The sequence below is a fragment of the Montipora foliosa genome, chromosome 11 (assembly GCF_036669935.1).
Source record: "Montipora foliosa isolate CH-2021 chromosome 11, ASM3666993v2, whole genome shotgun sequence".
In the NCBI taxonomy this organism is placed as follows: Eukaryota; Metazoa; Cnidaria; class Anthozoa; order Scleractinia; family Acroporidae; genus Montipora; species Montipora foliosa.
The window spans coordinates 4,921,952-4,939,451 of record NC_090879.1 but is presented as its reverse complement, the minus strand read 5'-3'; the positions used below and the strand labels follow the sequence as shown (position 1 = coordinate 4,939,451).

Sequence of the window (17,500 nt, the reverse complement as noted above, 5' to 3'; positions counted from 1 at the left end):
AGCAAGTTTAACAAAGGTTAAAAACTGGTTTCACATGAAAATTCATCACAAAGATGTGTATGAGAGGTCTTAACCCTAAATTAATTCCCACCTGACAGGACTAGTCTTGGGGGCACTTAAGTGTAAATGGGTTTAATAAATCATAGATAATTTTTCTCACAACTACTGTTTTTATTATTACCTCGAACATCGGTAATTAAATTAATTGTATTTCAGTTCAAACCAATTTCTGACTTAAAACTTCAAGGTTCAAATGGCTCACAGAGTATGACTTGCGCACTAAGCTGATCCTTTCATAAAAATTATTTAAAAACACAGCTAAGTCAGTCTATACATCAAGAACTCAGACAATAAATTCATTTGTTCAGACACCATTCAATTTTCTGTCATGTTTGAGTTCTCTGGCTCACCACCAACTATCTATTAGCTTTCCTTGTTAACTACAACAGAGAAGGTCTGTTCTGAGTAAAAAAACATTAGAATCAAAGTTGTTTTGGTGTCCTGATTCGAAAGCCTTAGAAAATGTATTTTGTTCTGAAGAAAAAAGAGTATAGGTTGCTTTCTCATAAGAGATTATTTGATACATAAAAGAAGGTGGCACAGAAATTTGTGATATGGCATCAACACGTCTTACATGCATGTATATAGGTATAATTATTGCAAACCAGTGGTAACAAACCTCTCTATGTTCACTGCACAGCACACACAGCCATATTGCATCACCATCACTGTCATGTGTATCCAGGCCACACTTTTGGCATACACTCTAATAAATATAATATTACTTGTAACTGTATTACATGTACAACAATAAAAATATCATTATTTACATTATTAGCCTTCCTGTTGTTTATTTCTCTTGACAGTCACTCACTAATGGCATTTCTCGGCGAGACCAAGAAGCTGCAGCAGATAATTACATGTATGTATGTACACACCTTCACTCCTTTCTGGACACATTATCTTGTGGTTCAATTTTTTGTTGGTTTAATTAATATATATAGTTCAAACCAATTCAATTGTGATTTTTATTTAACGAATATTCATTAACATCATCTGAAACAAAGCAAATCAAAACTGAACTGGTTTCAAAAGTTTGGAACTACTAACTAAAAGACAATTTTTAACCACAACCAGTGTTTGACACTAATGCTTGCCCGATTGCCTGGGGCAAGTGAAATATATCCATGGGCAAGTAAAACAACTCTTGCCCGATCGATTGGGCTGGCAATCAGAATTTGTGTTCGACAAATATTTTGCGGAACGATTTGATTTGCAGCGAAGAAAGTGATTAGTAATGTGACGTAGTCACCGCAAACATGATAAATATCGAACAAATGCACAAGAAAATTCTACCATTTTGTCATGCAGTTTCAACCAGCTTTGAAAGGCTTACAAAACGTACTATAAGACAAATTAATGGAATTTAATTCAAAACCAGCCTAATCTCAGAGAGATATTCCAGGAACCTCCCTTGATCTCTTATAAAAAAGGAAAATTGCCATGCTTGTCAAAGCAAAACTGTGAAGGCTTCTAGAACCCCATGGACATAGAGCAAAAATGGTAGTTGCCTCCAGCTCAAGAAGTTACTCATTTAGTTACCAGGATCAACCCTGTTGAACACCTCACTTCACAAAAAGTTTTTTTTTCCTTCCTAACACAAATCGCGAAGTTCCAGAAACATAACTGATAGTAAAATAAAGTGAATTAAAATTGAAAATGGAAATGTTATTCATCACAGGAAAATCATAACTCAGGTAATTTACAAAAACTTAATAGAATACTTTCCTTAGCTTTTTAGCCAGAGAAAATGTCCAAATACACACTTCTTATAAACTGATACAGGCTTCTTACTAACTGATACATACTTCTTACTAACTAAGTTACAGACTGAGTTTTTCATGCACATCCCATAAGACAACAAGAAAAAAAGAGATCGTTAAGTCACAGTAGAGACCAAGAAAACGCTTTTAGAGAGACATTTATTAATCTCTGAGGTAATATCATGCAGGCATGGGGGAAAAAGAAACTTATAGTTGCATTGAAGTCACACACAAATTTCAACTGCAACAAATGATTGGCATGCGTCGATCAAAATCCACAAAACAAAATAAACGTTATTGGCTTTTCAGTTTGAAATAGTTGCTTGCAAGATTCACACAGTTTCAGAAGTTTATTTCACATAAATAGCATGAAAAACGTGTTGAAATATGTTGCATCAAAAATTAATACCAAATAATATTTAGTGGGCCAGAGAGCAAACTGTCCTGTAGAATTGTGCCCGCTAAATTAGCCAATCACAGCAAGTGTACAATCTGAGAGTCTATAATTATAAAGGAAATTATTTTTCCAAGTCCCAAAATACAATCATTTAAGTTATCCAGTATAAAACTGTCCACAGCAAATAACCGGTATACCCACCATCCCACAAATGTCACATCTTTTGGCAATAACTTTCAGGGCCCCAAACTTGGAATTGCAAAGAAGGCAAGTCTCTCTTCCATCTCCAATGGCATTATTTTGCATATTCTCCACTTTCTCTACCAGTCGACTAAAAGCACATAAAACAAAAAACTCTGAGTTCTTAGAAAGAAATGACCTGAGACCTGAGGCCTTCAAATGGGCGGGGGGAGAAAGTAAACTGAACGACACAACCGTAAATATTGCAAGTATTGTATTGTATTAAATAAAATAATAGTATTAGTATTAATAATAATAATAATAATAATGATGATAATAATAATAATAACAATAATAATAATAATAATAATAATAATAATAATAATAATAATAATGTCTGCAACTGAGCCACTATATCCATGATCCATGATTCTGTGAAGCGCCTATCCAACCAGATCTTCACAACCACATTCTTTGACACCCTCACCTCATCCGGAACCTCCTGACACCACACATCAGCACACTTAACACCATACTTTCCGACAAAGCTCCCAGTACACCCCCAACCCCATCTGATCATGCCCCATCTAATCCTCCAAACCAGTACAACCACTCACCACATGCCTAACAAACTCCACCTCCTCCTCCAGGGAACAGGAACAGCTGTGTACGCAATAGTTTATCAAGAGTCAGGCAATAACCAGGGTCTAGTTGCAGCAAAAGCTCGTTTAGCAAAGAAAGGGCTGACAATCCCAAGGCCGTTTAATTGTGGCAGCCCACATGGCTGCCAATGTTGTTGATAACGCGAGAAATGCGTTGGAGGGTTGTGCAGTGAGGTCAGTGTACGGATGGACAGACAGTATGGTGGCACTTCACCGGATAGCCAGTAAAGGGACTACAAACAGTTCGTATCAAATAGAGTGGCCCAGATCAATGCCAAGGATTACATCCAGTGGGGCCATGTGAGTTCGGGCCAAAACCCAGCAGATGTGGGGAGCAGGGGAAGCCAGTCTAAAGAGCTTCCAGAACTCTGGCTAAAGGGACCAGACTGGCTTTCCAAGCCAGAAATGTGGCCAGCACCTGTGCAAACTGAGGCGAATAAGGAAACAGAAGCAGAAGCAAAGTTAGTCAAGGAAATATTTTCAGTAGCTGTGGAACAAGAGGACAGACTCGAACAATCCTGCAGAAACATGGATTCTGGCAAACCATTCGTATCACATCATGGGTAGCAAGACTCAAGTTGAATTGCCACATTATACCCCGGTGGGTGAGGTTATCCTGAAGCTGTTCCGACTTCATCACGGTACTCAACCACTTCACTGCAGCTGTAAAACTCCTTCCATTATCGGAGTAAATTTTCCTAGGTCTCCCCCTCCATGCGATAAATCATTTGAGACTTTTGATAAACTCCTCGGCTGTTTGGTTTGGTAGCAACTCAAGATGAAGGGCTTGGGTTAAACTGTATGCAAACAATAAGATATATGCCTTCCCTTCCTTCTTAGGCAAAAGCTTATATGCAATTGGGCTCGCAAATTAAAATCCACACCCAGTACTTCAAATGGGACAGATCCCACTCTCCTGTCTGTTGACAAACTAGCCGTGGGTTGGTTCACAAAGGCAGAGACCTGGAATTTCTTGCTTGCACCCGTAGCAAGCTCTGATGACTTCTTCTTCTTTTGGTCTGGGGAGTATCTTAACTTGTTGAGGGAGAGGTACAACCTTAAACACAGAACCAAGGAGATGGCTGTTCAACCGAGGGATGTATTCCAGGGCCCAGAACGAAACAGCGGGAAATGGATCATTGGAATTGTGACCAAGCTCATTAAAGGAAGAGATGGGGTTGTTAGAGCGATCCGGCTGAGGGCAGTGAGCAGTCCAACAGCTTTACCTAATCGAGCTCTCCTGTGATCAACAACGAGAAGAACAAAAGGAAGGGGGAGGAATGTCACAACTAAATCCAAGTGCAACGCAGTTTCACCCCATAAGGAGTACAGCCATTATAGCAGCTAATAATAATTATCTGTCGTCTTGCATGCGAAAAAGCAGCAGAAAAGCTGAACATTGAACGTAGCACTGTTGGAGTATTTGATCTAACTTCTTAGATCAAATAGGGGAGTGTGTCGAGATTCTAGTTGTGCAAATTATAACTTTCTTGTTTTTAAACTCGTTGTAAGCACTCGTTCAAAGCACTCGTTGTAAGTGTTTGTCATAAGATTAGTCAGGCATCTCCAGCCCACTCTCGGTAGGGACTGGGAATCATTTCAAAAGAGTTTGGAAGAGCACATGGTGAGTCAATTGACCGGTAAAGCGAGAGTTGTGGCTGATTAAAACAGTTGTGTTTATCAGTGTGCTTGAATCAATCCGTGAGTTAATTGTCAGAAAAAAGAGTTCTGACAATAATAATAATAATAATAACAATAATAATAATAATAATAATAATAATAATAATTATTATTATTATTATTATTATTATTATTATATCATTATTTCTAGGGTCAATTTCTATGTAAAGTCCATGTTTAGGAGGAAACAGCAACCTAAAACAATAGTTCTTAATTGCAGTGTGGCTGTAATGGACTATAAAACACACTGATACTCAGAGAAAATAATATTTCACTTCACAGGCATTTTCAAAGGTAAAGTTGGGAGAACCAGAATGAAGTTGAAAATATGCCATTAAAGGCATATACATGTAACTGCCATTAAAATTTTTGTCAATTTTAATAAAAGAAGAAGTGTTACTTGAGGTTACAGTCTCAGAATTAAATTCATAAATTATTTCCTTTGCACAGTTTAAATCTAGCACTTTTCACAAAACAGAGACCTGTTTCACACGAATCAGGTCCATTAACATCATGGGGAAACTATTTATTTTGTCTTGTTATCATTTGTTATTCAGATAGGCATCTTGACTGATAAATGTAATTCAAGACTGCCATTTAAACTGGTCCACATGTGTTCCAGCCCCACAATACTTATGTAGTTAATCTGTCCACAGTCAAACTGAATGAAAATAACATGAACAAGAAATTTGCTTGAATTATATGACACCTAGTATATGTGAAGACACTAGGCCTTTACAAAGTTCAGTGCAACTATCCTATCTTTTTTAAATTTCTGAATAAAATGTTTGTAAATACACAGTCTAAGTCAACAAAACCGTTTACTTGATAAAGGAGCGTTTTCCTTGATAAAGAGAAGCCCTGTTTCCTTTGCCAATTTTTTTGGCTGCTCATACAAATACTTAAATTAAGCGACCACTTTTTATTGAGAATTAGATACTGAAAGTCTCTGGGATTATATTCTATCGAAATATTATTATTTTTCGCTTGTTACATGCGTTGTCTTTCAATTAGCCTAAGAGATCTGTGGGTCGAAGGCATTATTACAGTGAAAGATAACAAGCACAATATTAATATTGTTCGTAATTTCATTTTAATCAGTCAATTTTATTATTTGCTGCAAAGTTGCAGCTTATCCAGTACATAGTATTTCAATGAAAGCAATGGAGGCCGGAACTCTTTGAACATGTTTTTGAACGCAATTTAAGCTGCAATTAACATTTTAACCGCAAACAAAATCGAACAATTTAAACCAAAAACACAACTCTTGTACAAACAGCATGCAAATCAAATTGAATGCAAATCGCCATAAAAACTACGTTAAATTTTAATAGCAGAATAAACTAAGTCGCACATTTATATAACTTTATTTTCTTTTCACACGCGAATGAAACTTTGATTGTTAAAAAAAAAGCTCTGGCTTATTGTCGCAAAAAACCACATACCCGATTCTTTCCTCCTCGACATGCCGTAGCCTCTCTGAGCGCTCCAGCACATTCCTGATGATCTCTTGCTCCGAAACACTTATATTTGTCTTTGCAGGCTTTCTCACTGGACCACTTGAGTGGAAAGACCAGCCTGAATTGAGTCTGCAATGAAAGAAAACATAACGAAAAAGATATCGGATATATGGCCATAAAACTGTCAGCTTCCTTTAGCAAAGACGATCACCAGCAATCGATGAGGTAAAAGATTTACAACGACCATCAAGCCCATCAAAAACGAGACTAACAGAAAATTCTCTAAAGACTTGGGCCATCTTGCACGGGTTTTCTTAAAAATTTTTTTCAACACTTTCTTGGGCCTAAAACACATGGTGTTTCATTGCCACAGCGAGTGGTAAAAGCACAGATAAAGACTGGCCATCAATTCCACACCTACAAAAGTCCGCATCGCAAAAATCACAAGAAAACGATAACATTTACGATAAAATTCAGCTGTTTGTGGCTTTTAAGTAGTTTTGAATAATTTAAACACCGGAAAACTGGAAATCGGTGCTTTGGAACAATACTAAAACCCTTTCAGAAAAAGACGATTACGATATTTTACCCGATATTTGTACACTATGTTGATTTCCCCAGTCAGGTTGTGCTGTCCTTAATTATAAGCATTAATTCAGTCAAAACGTTACTTACTTCGCTCTTAAACATAATTGTCGATCGTTGGGACAAACCCAACGCTGCTCCTCGTCTGTCAATTCACCCATAATCGAGACTTTCGATCCTCTAGGGTCGTCCGTGTAACTTTCGCATTTTGTTCCGGTGAAAATCAAAATCGTCCTTCATGTCGGGAGAGATTCAAATGAGCCGCCAATTAGCTTCCTGTTGAAACAAAACATCAGGGAAAAAGGTCACGCCAAAAATACTTGCCAACCTGTCTATTAGACAACGTCAGTCTTTCTTTGAAAGCACTTTAAACAAAAAAAAAATGTCCTACTGAGAGAGTGTTTACTTGCAAATCTCGATTCGTATTTTTCTTTTGACATATACTATGTCACGTGACCAAATAGAGCTCAATTGACGCTTCATTTAACGATCTTGAGAGTAAATATTTCAAGATGGCTGAAACAGACGGACTTTTACGGTAATTGATTGCCTTTTGTGGACTCCTGATTGAGCGGAATTCTACGCCAAATTGCCCGGGCAAATTGGGAGAGAACGAGGAAGAATAATTGCGAAGTTATAGAATACAGGGTGCGTCGCGTGCTAAAGCCTTGAATTCTACAGTTGAGATCAAGGGTCTTGTCCCGGTGGTCTTGTAGGTAGCTGACAGATATAAAGCTTGTGGGGCCAGCGGCGGGTCCAAAACACAGGTCACATTACACAGGTCACTCGTTGTTTTTATAAGCTTATGTCTTCTTTGCAGGCATTCTTTTGCGTGCGTCTGGTACGAGCCTAGAAGGCCCACCAGGCCGGCGCTTATCTCCGGTTTCTGTAGCATGAAGCGACTAGGAGTATTTTTACTCCCCCCTGGATGGGATGCTAGGCCATCGCAGGGCTACCCCCAGCGTTTTGGCCGGTACCCATTTCTACACCTGGGGCGCGTTTCTCGAAAGTCACGAAATTTTACGGGCCATTTTCTAACGGAGAGGATTTAAGTCGTCAAACTTCATAGTCAGTTTTCTTTTGTTACCTTGAAAACATGTTAAAAGATCGGCTTTCCAAAACAAGCGGTTGGCGGTTTCACAAATGGCTTTTCGGGCACCGCGATATTATTCACTAGAGAGTTTAGAGACTAAACTCGTGTTGTGAAAAGATGTGTAGGAAATGAAGAATCAGTTAATGGCGGTTTATCCTGCCTAAGTTTAACACAACGCAGATCCAGCAAATTATGAATAATCCTTCCAATCAGCATATGCCACCATCTTGGCCATCTTGGTAAAGAAAACAACAGAGGGTTGGGGCAAGCCACTATATCATTTACACATATGGTTGCCATCTTGGATGCTATTGTTCTGATGGATTCTATACGTGAGAACTGTTTTATACAAAATTGCATCTCATGCTTGCCATCTGGTGAATTTTCAAATTAGGGATTCTTACTTTCCACAGATTGTCTAGTAAGGCTTGCTTTGAAGTGGCAACGGATCTACATGATCAAGATGGTACATTTAAAACCTCTAACTCATCATTTCAAAAGCACTGCTTTAAGTGGCCCAGGTTTTAAAGAGTGCTCATTACTAGTTTCACTCTGCCAGGTTTTGAGGTTTGGCTGATTTCTCTCTCTAGGCCCCACCCCAGGGAAAGTTGACAGGAATCCTAGTACATCCTGCGAAGAAAGGTATATTTTCTCGCTGATCTGACGGCCGGAAATGGTATGCGTTCTTCGGCTAGATCCGTTTCGTCCTCTTCAATTTCAAGTTAATTAATATTAGTGGAGAGGTGGTGACGGAGTGAAGATCTTGTGCTCGATTCGTCACTGTGTCGAGTAAACATTTTAAGTCGTTTTCAAATCACACAAACTGAGAAAATCTATCACTCAAACAACTCAATATTTCACCTTCTGCGCTTGATCTGCACAGAAGGGTGCGATTATGGCTAAATCGTACATCGTACTTTTAAAGCAAGACTACTGGGCCCGGTTGTTCGAAAGCCGATTAACTTAATACAGGATTACCGCAAACTTTTGTTTCATGTGTTCAACTTTTTGGTGAAAGTTTCTTTTGCTTATTTTTGTTTTTCAAGATTGGCTTCTTCTAATGTGAAGTTTTGCCGAATATCAGCGTTGAACAGCATTTGGGAGTAGAGAAATGAACTCCTTGGTTAATTTTTAATCTGGAATTAGAGTTAATCGGCTTTGAACAACCGGGCCCTGGTGGTTTTCGGCATATTGATCAGGGACTGTAGGAACTTGACGATCCATAAGTTCTAGTCGGGGATGCTTACCATTTAGCCAAATAATCCGGATGGAATGATCGTTGCATAAAGGTAAGCGATTTTCCGAATTTAGTCAAACCTGGACATAAGTGGAGACGAATTTAATGACCAACCGGATGAGAATGGCGCTTACCATTTTACTACTCCCCCCGTTGAAGTTGCGTGCATTTACTCGATTTTGTCAGAAAGGGCCTGGAAACGGAACTATTCTCACAAATGGTAAGGGCATTTCCCGAATTTTCCGAACAGAAAAGAGGACTACCTCTGGAGGTTGTCCACAATTTCTGGAAAGATTTTCTTTCCATTTGACCTCAAACCGAAATTTCCGGATTTTTTGGCTAAATGGTAAACACCCCGGGTTTCCTAGGTAAGGAATTCGCGCGCGCGCGAGCGCGCGGTGCTGTTTGTCACGTACTTTGTGACCAAAAGACCCGAGTTTGCCGTATTTGCATGACAATTGTTAGATATATTGCCATGGACGCCTCGACTAACGACAAATGGCTAATAATCCAGTCTCGTCAAAATGCCCACTCAAGCTGAGAAGTCACTTTCTAAACCACCAGCAGAGAGAGCAGCTAAAGCCAAAAAGAAAAAGAAAAGAGAATCGGGAAGAAGTAGCAAAAATTCTAACTCGAAAAAGCACACGGCGTCAGAAGCAGATAGCAGCAGTGAAGGTTTGTTTGGTTCAAGTGTTTTCTTTGATCTCTTCCAGAAAAGATAATTGGGTCGAATTTGAATGTCCTGATTTGAAATAACATACATTTCTTTCGCTCGATCTTTGCTGTGAAGTCTTAACTTGAGGCCCTTGGATAGTTTCGAAAGCGTTATTTTTTTCTCCGCAGGAACACGAGTTAGGTCGAAAGGGAAATCAGGTGGAACTGACGACAATAGAGAGACTTCGGACGATTTTACCTCACAATCTCGCTCTACAAGCTCACAAAATACTTCATCGAGAAGCTGGGGAACAAGTAGTTCAGATGGACGAAGCACAACTTGTAGCGGCGAAAACTTTGCCTCAAAGAGCGATACGAATCCAGGGTCTTCGGACGAGAACCGGAAGCGAGAAACTTTGATTAGTTTAGAACAGACGTCCTCAACAGGAATAGCGGCTGGGAATGAGACTTTCAGGTGGGACTTTGTTCAAAGTGACGATCCAGATGAAGAAGAGGAAAGATTAAGAATTTACAAATTACATAGAAGGAAAAGATACATGGAGTTCTTGCATACGAGAAACGGCGGTGAAGCGCAAAGGAGTTTCTATGCGTAACTAAAATTGGCGTTACGACTTTGAACAGTACTACAGAAAAGCTCTTTGTACCTTTCGCATTAGATATTCCATTCGCAAATAGAGCAAAAAAACGCTTAGCGTATTTTGTTTTTGTTGGCTTTTAAGGATGCGTAGGAACTATCATGATCAGTGCGTGAAAAATGTGTTCCAAGACGATTCTCGAAAAGATGATAATTTATTTTTATTTATTTTAGAGAACTTCAATTGAACGACCACTAAATCATTTTGTTTGAATCGCTCGAACGACGCAAAAGCTTATGTCTACAAATTCCTTTAAATAATAACTATTTTTTACTACGCACAAGTTATATTGAAAATACACGTAACTGTTAAAATCGTTTTTTACAATGGACTCTTTCCGAGGATTTAGAGAGGATTAACAACCCAAAAGTGTTATTGACAAAGGCCCGTCTATTAATTTAACTTTGCGGTATTTATTTTTTAAAGAATAAAAATTATAAAGTGTACATAAAATCACGTTTTCCAAAAAATTGCAACTTTTGTGTGAACATTGTGAGGGAGATTTCAGGTGAATTTCTATGAAATTCAAAAAAGAGTGAGTGTTTTTTTGAGACGCCACTGAGGCCGTTGAATAAATAACAAAAGAGGTTTAGTCTTTTACATTGGCGTTTGTCAAACTAAATACCGAGAACAGACATTTTAATTTTTTCATCTTAATTATCAACCACCCACTGTAATTTCACGATTTTCCCATATTAAGATCCCCAAGAAACTACCCCCTAGTAAACCAAAGAAAAGACTTCGACGGGAAACTCAGCCGTTGAAGGAAAAAATGGAAAAAAACCCCGAGGTATTGGAATGTTGACGTTCATCCAGGTTAAGGGAGTGAAAGAATCGTGAAATAAGCCGTCTGTCCACTGTGTCTTTCACCTATTGGAAACTGTTTTTTCCTGCTTTCTGTTACATTCCTTAGTTCCTTCTTTGTAAATAGCGTTCAGTGAGCCGTCATACTTTAGAAGCGATCTACCTTATTGGCCACTTTGAGGTTGCGTGGGAGACAGGGTCGAGAGTCTTATTGAATTGCATTGTGGGACTGTTTTCCTCCTCTCCCTGACCCCCTACCCCTCAGGAAGGGTTGATACTCAGGGTTTTGAAAGGTCTTGCCAGTTTCAGGCTATTCACGGCCATATTTTTAATTTTGGCGTGTAAAATCGCAATCACCGGACGGCGAACGGACTTAAGTTAAATGGAACACGTTTTTCATCCGATGGAAATTTCCACCGAACACTTCCGGAAATTTTTTGTAAATGGTAAAACACACAGTCACTGTGAATACTGTTTGTTCTCTAAACACTCTGCAGTGAAACAAGAACAAATCATTGGCCGTATTCACACTTGAGGAAGTCTAAGACGTCTCAGGGAATACTAGTATAAATACGGGAAATAAGGTGGACGCATTAAACGTCAGACTAATTAAACGTCTCAAGTTAAGTGCGTCTAAACGATGCAATTAACAGACGTCTTAGTCGTCTCAGACGTCTAAGCCGTCTAGTATAAAGACGAGACGCACTAAACTGGGACGCACTTAGGAATGAAGTGCACACAGTCTCTTTGGTGATTAAATCTCAGCCGAGTATCTTTTGAAGAAAATTGTGAATTTGATTTCTAGCCGTCTTAGTTAACCCTAACCCCGTATTTATATTAGTCGCACTTACGGCCAGAAGTTTAATGCGTCTGGACGTCTTAGACGTCCTCTAGTATAAATACGGCCATTTTCATGCTAAATATCATCAGACGCAGACAAGGATCAGGAATAGGCTTCTCATTTATTGCCAGCTATAATTCCATATGTTGAGTAGCTCAACTGGCTCAACTTCAAAAAGCTTACAACAAACGATTATTATAAGATAATGCTCATATCAATACTTCTCGAATGAGCAAACATCAACCTGACAACCTTAGTAGTTAGCACTGAACATTACATTAGCGTACAAGTACGAACATCACAGAAAACTTTACGGAAAGGTAGCGAGAGATGCCGTCGAGTGACCTTGAAACTGCGAGAAATGGGCCGTTGGCAAAATCAGCATCGGACCGGACCGGATTGGATCGACAAAACTCGGACTGGATCAATAGCAAAATTCCCGCCAATATAGACACATGAAATCCCTGGGTCACAAGTTAAGGTTACTTCCCACCTTCGCGGGTGTCCTTCGGGAAAAAGTTCCTACGCGCGTTAGTTTCAATAAAATTCTAACAACTTTATACATCAGAAGAAAGCTTAATAAATGTAGACAGTTTTTTATGCAAGGGCCAGCTGAACAAAGTACAAGTGCCGGATCTTGGGAGATCTGACCAGCAAATAACATTTAGACTAAAAACAAAATAATTATGCGAGGCTGGTTGTACGGCTGTTAGGATATATAGTTTATTTAACTCTGGTTTGACCATAGCTGAAGAAGTCAGGTCGTGCCTGACGAAATATTGGTCAAGCAAACGCTATATATCCTCACAGCCGTACAACCCGCCTTGCATACCTATTTTGTTTTTAGTCTTACTAAATGTAGTTTACGATAAAAAATCATGTTTAACCGAGTTTTCCTTTTAGTGTCAGGAGCCAGTAAGACGTGAAAACACCGAGGGTTCCTCTAATGAATTTATCGGGTATCGGATGCCGAAGCACGAGCAAAATGACTTTACACTGTTATTCACAAGCCATCAATCAACGAAATTGTCTCAGACGTTTTCGATATTCTGATTAGTTGTCTAGATATCCGCATCTAAGGTTGGAGTAACCAAAAATACGCGAGACGTGTTGTGTAAATGGACCCCACGGGAAAATATTTTAAATATCGGAATTTCCTGACAAAGGTTTGTTGGTCGATGCCTTGTGAATAACATTGTGCAGTTATTTTTCTCGTGCTACGGAATCCGATACCCGATCCTAACACTTACCAAAAAGAAAACTCGCTTAAACAATATTTTTATCGTAAACCACGTTTACTAAGCTTTCTTCTGATGTATGGTTTGTTAGGATTTTATTGAAACTAGCGCGCGTACGAAGTTTTTCCCGAAGGACTCCCGCGAAGGTGGGAAGTAACTTTAAGTGGTGACCCAGGGATTTCGTATGTCTACTTTGGGCGGGAATTTGTTATTGATCCGGTCCGAGTTTTGTCGATCCGATCCGATCCGATCCGATCCGATCCTAGTTTGGCCAATGGCCCGAGAAATGTCTATATTTTCCTGACTACAAATAGTCATGCGTACTACCAGACTATGCACACTTAAGTGTGAGTACCGAAACAATATAGCCCGGCTCCTGGAATATCGCTTTCTTGCAACTAGAGTTCTTGTTCCGCGTAGTCGCGCACGCAATGCCCAAAACAGTCCCACAATGCAATTCGACTAGGCTGTCGACCCTGTCTAAGGCGCAACCTCAGAGTGGCCGACGGACTCTCAAAAGTCTGGGCAAAAGTTGTTCACAGTGCCTTTCGCATTTGAGTGACCTCAAAAAACCAACCCATTCTCTTTACTAACGATGATCGTTAATTTGCAATTTGCTCTGAATTTACTATTATCGTTAAATTTAGGAGACTGACAGCTTGATATGGATTATGGGAAATGGTCATTGTATATTATAAAAGAAAACTAAAGTATATGGTCTCGAACCTGGGAATGTTTGTTAACCCTTCACCTAACCACTTGACCACCACACCGCTAGCTGCTGTATTATCACTCGGCAACAACAAGAGAAAATTCTCTTGGCAACAAACAATCATAAACACTGCAAAAGGTCGGTTTTCAAACCTCACGACAAAGCTAAAAATTTTAAAATCAAACCGGGCTTAGGCCTAAATTATAGACCTTTTTCATAATGGCGGCCCAATATAATATTGTTTTGTTTTAGTGCTAATAAGCCTTTCTGGCCTCGCTGCGATGCGCAAAATTCAAAAGAATGTGTTAGCCAAAATCAGGCTAGTAGGTGCAATTAACATAAATACAGTAGAATATTAAATCGGTCATCATTTATGAAAGTTGTCTGTTAATCTAGCTTAGGCCTGTTCTACTTTTTGAGAGTGCGGTGTCTTGATCTTCAGTGTTGAAGCGGAAAGAAGCAGTCCCTATAGAGAAGAAACTCCGGGTTCAAATCCATTTTTTTATTTCCATATTTTCTCTGCTATCGCTTATCCTGGGACACTGTGTCCTAAATTATAATAAAATCTCGTCCCCAGAGTCCGCTTTTCGTTTGGTCAGCACAAAAAACACGGACTCTGGCCACTTTCAATTTATGCGCTGTCGTAGTGAAGGTCTATTTTTGTAACCGTTGACAACCACTGTTGTTTCAAATTTCTGAGCGTGCGTAGACGAGCCGGAAGTCCGTGATTTGCGGAATTGCTGCCTTGGAAGTGGCCAGAGTCCGTGATCTTGGTGCTGACCAAAAGAAAAGCGTACTCTGGGGAAGAGATTGCCGATAATAATAAATTCAAAGCAAATTAGGAATTAATGATATCGTCAATTTAGAGGAGAGATCACGTTGAAACAACAAACACAAGGGGCCCAGAAACGAGCCAACCTGTCCGACCTTTTGCATTTAACCCGGAAATGGTTAAGTTTGGCATGTTTTCCCTCGTTGACCTATCGGATAGGTCGTGTTAAATGCAAAATAAGGTCGCCACAGCAGGTGCATCTCTTATCCACCTTTTGTGTTCCGTTTTGGAATATTTTAAATAATCAAAATAATTTTCAGTTCTGCAATGTCACTTTCCTGATTTCTGTTTTCTCTCTCTCCAGAAATAATCATTCAAAATCAACAAGCTGTTTTTATGTACACCCTAGCACCAAGAATTAATTTTAAATTCATAATCGTGTTTGAATTTAACATCAAAATTACTTCCAATAGCAATGTGTTTGCCCAACCTTATTTGTGTTATCTGACAAGCTTGTTTTTCCCTGATAAAGTCGGTTTTATTTCTAAAAGGACCATAACTTTGAGAACATCTAAATAAATGAGATACCCGTCGTTTGATCTCAATAATTTGAAGTGAACACAGAGGTTCATCGATGTATTGAACTGCGGTGGATTGGTCTAAAATATCCCAAGTTGGTTTTTGGGCCTAGATAGTTGCGCAGAAATATTTACTTACAAGCTGTAGTTCCTAAGTTATTGTCTAACTCCATGAAGTGACTTACAATAAAAATATTATGACAGCTAAATCCACGAAGCGCTGACGCTTTTTTTTTTCCTGTCATCAATGATCGGGAATCACTCCGTTGGAATACATTAGATTAACCAGTGGTAAAAAAGTAGACGCGGTTTTGAAATCGTTCTTCGCTAATCGTTGCGTGTAGAATAAACGCCATGTCACACGACAATTTTTGTAAGAAGCGTTTTTTCCCGCGAAAATGTAACGCTTTGAGAAAGTCAACGTGGACGCGCTGCAATGTTTGCGGCCAATTTCTAATTCCCAACGTACACATTCCCTATACACCACCAAACTACCGACAGTGTAGCCTTACAAAACACAATCAAACATTTTAGTTAAAAAAACAAAACAAAACAAAGACATTGAAGAACGAATTCTCTTTTTTCCAAGGCATATTACTTCCTCCGTTTTAAAGACACGATCTTGTTGTGGCAGCGTCAGCACATGGTATCCATGGTTATCGGCGCCATATGTACGGAAGACGTAAACTGTCGAATCTTTGTCTCCGGTTGATGATGCAGGCCTGTTTTGTGAACTTCTTCTATTAATGGTTCCGTTATAATCTTTTTCGCTTCAAAATGGTCCAGACATCTTGGGACAAAACACACCATGTCTTTGTACACCGTGCGAGGCTTTGCGTTGTTCCTCGCTGGGAAATGCACGACAGCTGAAATATACTTTCTGTGAACCACTTGGGGGTAAAAAAATATCTGGCAAATATAGGTTTTTTTCAAGGATTTCCGTGTGCTGTATTGATAAGAGTAAATCTGACACGGGCCAACAGTGTGAATGCAAATACCATCCGAATATGAGGTGGGAATTAGCTTGCAATTGACCCTGGTTAGGCAAGCATTTGATCTATCCAAATAACGGGAAAGGAGAAAGACGCTCTCGTCGTATCTATTTCGGTGCATCCTTCCAAATCGAAAAACCGCTTCGAAAATGGACAATCTCGCACGCCTCCAATAAAGTCCACGTCCTAAACGCTTGGGATTTTAAATTCGACACAATTTTAAATTCGCCGAAATGCGACTTATTACATTGGCAGATGTAAATTTACAATTGCTTTGTAGTCGTGGAGCCGGTCTAGATTGTCTTCTCGCTGTGTGACGTCAGTATGAAAGTACACTTAAATTGTAAACCTCTTAGTGATGAACATCAGCTCTCACCCAGGAAGAATTTAACGGTTGTTTTAGCAGACTGAGACAACTAGTAAGAAAAACAACTAACAAAACTTTGTTATAGCATAGTTAATATATGGAGATGGTTAATATGAAACTCGACAAGTTTCGATTAATTCATTCAAACCTCAGTTGCAAAACGAGGACAAAATGTGTATGTCTACGGTCAACATTAAGTTTCCACAGTTTCGTAACCAGCCAATCAAAATCAACTATGGTTCTCGCAAGTACAGGGTGAATGTTTTTTAAAATTTAAATTCGTCTATGATGTGATAAACGTATTGTGAGGATTTCGTTGAAAGATTCGTTGTTTTCTTTGCAGAGTTTCAACGGTTTTCTACCGGCGGTCAAGGCACAAAATGAAAATGAAGTAAGCCCGGGAATTCTTTGCCCAAACAACATTGTCTTTTACAACGTTCTGGTCTCTTTGCTGCTGATGTTATCGTCATGAATCGACGGCAAGATCCGTTTCTTTTAAGAAGTCGGCGATAGCATCCAGGATCTCCAACAGTAAGTCGCGACTTAGCCTTCTGAGTTTTGGAGATTTTGCGACCTTTAGAGAAAAATCGAGATCAATTAGCATTTAATAGGTGCTATCATTAGCTCGGTCCAGTCGTTGAAAAATGATATGAAGAGTGACATTATCATAAGAATAGAAAGATGCAAAATGGATAATGGTGATGATGCTTAATGATTTGTGCCGCTTTAAGTGACCGTTGTTAAGCCATAGCCACACACTCAGGCAATC

At 39.2% G+C, this 17,500-nt stretch overlaps 3 protein-coding genes across 6 annotated transcripts in view; 1 reads left to right on the top strand and 2 right to left on the bottom strand.

The window, feature by feature from the left end:
• Window positions 1–7,321, bottom strand: part of LOC137975867 (rabphilin-3A-like) — a 26,616-nt gene extending 19,295 nt beyond the window's left edge. The window contains exons 1-5 of one of the 4 annotated variants that reach the window (XM_068823071.1): window positions 7,194–7,321; window positions 6,878–7,063; window positions 6,188–6,331; window positions 2,422–2,551; window positions 680–766 (exon numbers count right to left, since the gene is read on the bottom strand). In XM_068823071.1, coding sequence (XP_068679172.1) covers window positions 680–766; window positions 2,422–2,551; window positions 6,188–6,331; window positions 6,878–6,948 — 432 coding nt within the window. In that variant the 5' untranslated portion in view covers window positions 6,949–7,063; window positions 7,194–7,321. Of the gene's footprint in view, window positions 1–679; window positions 767–2,421; window positions 2,552–6,187; window positions 6,332–6,474; window positions 6,636–6,877; window positions 7,064–7,115 lie in introns of those variants that run through there. The other 3 variants (XM_068823070.1, XM_068823072.1, XM_068823069.1) reach the window with 3 other exon arrangements.
• A 2,261-nt stretch (window positions 7,322–9,582) lies between these two features.
• LOC137975868 (uncharacterized) lies at window positions 9,583–11,027 on the top strand. Its single transcript, XM_068823073.1, has 2 exons — window positions 9,583–9,792; window positions 9,961–11,027. The coding sequence occupies exons 1-2, from the start codon at window positions 9,642–9,644 to the stop codon at window positions 10,383–10,385; spliced, it is 576 nt and encodes a 191-aa protein (XP_068679174.1). The 5' UTR covers window positions 9,583–9,641; the 3' UTR covers window positions 10,386–11,027.
• A 4,290-nt stretch (window positions 11,028–15,317) lies between these two features.
• Window positions 15,318–17,500, bottom strand: part of LOC137974802 (leucine-zipper-like transcriptional regulator 1) — a 35,888-nt gene continuing 33,705 nt past the window's right edge. Inside the window, exon 27 of the mRNA XM_068821787.1 lies at window positions 15,318–17,305. Coding sequence (XP_068677888.1) covers window positions 17,198–17,305 — 108 coding nt within the window. The 3' untranslated portion in view covers window positions 15,318–17,197. The remainder of the gene's footprint in view (window positions 17,306–17,500) is intronic.

Bases quoted from the DNA above. Each gene is read 5' to 3' on its own strand.
- LOC137975868 (XM_068823073.1), top strand. From the start codon at position 9,642: ATGCCCACTCAAGCTGAGAAGTCACTTTCTAAACCACCAGCAGAGAGA. The intron at 9,793-9,960 runs GTTTGTTTGGTT...TTTTCTCCGCAG, and splicing joins AGCAGATAGCAGCAGTGAAG to GAACACGAGTTAGGTCGAAA.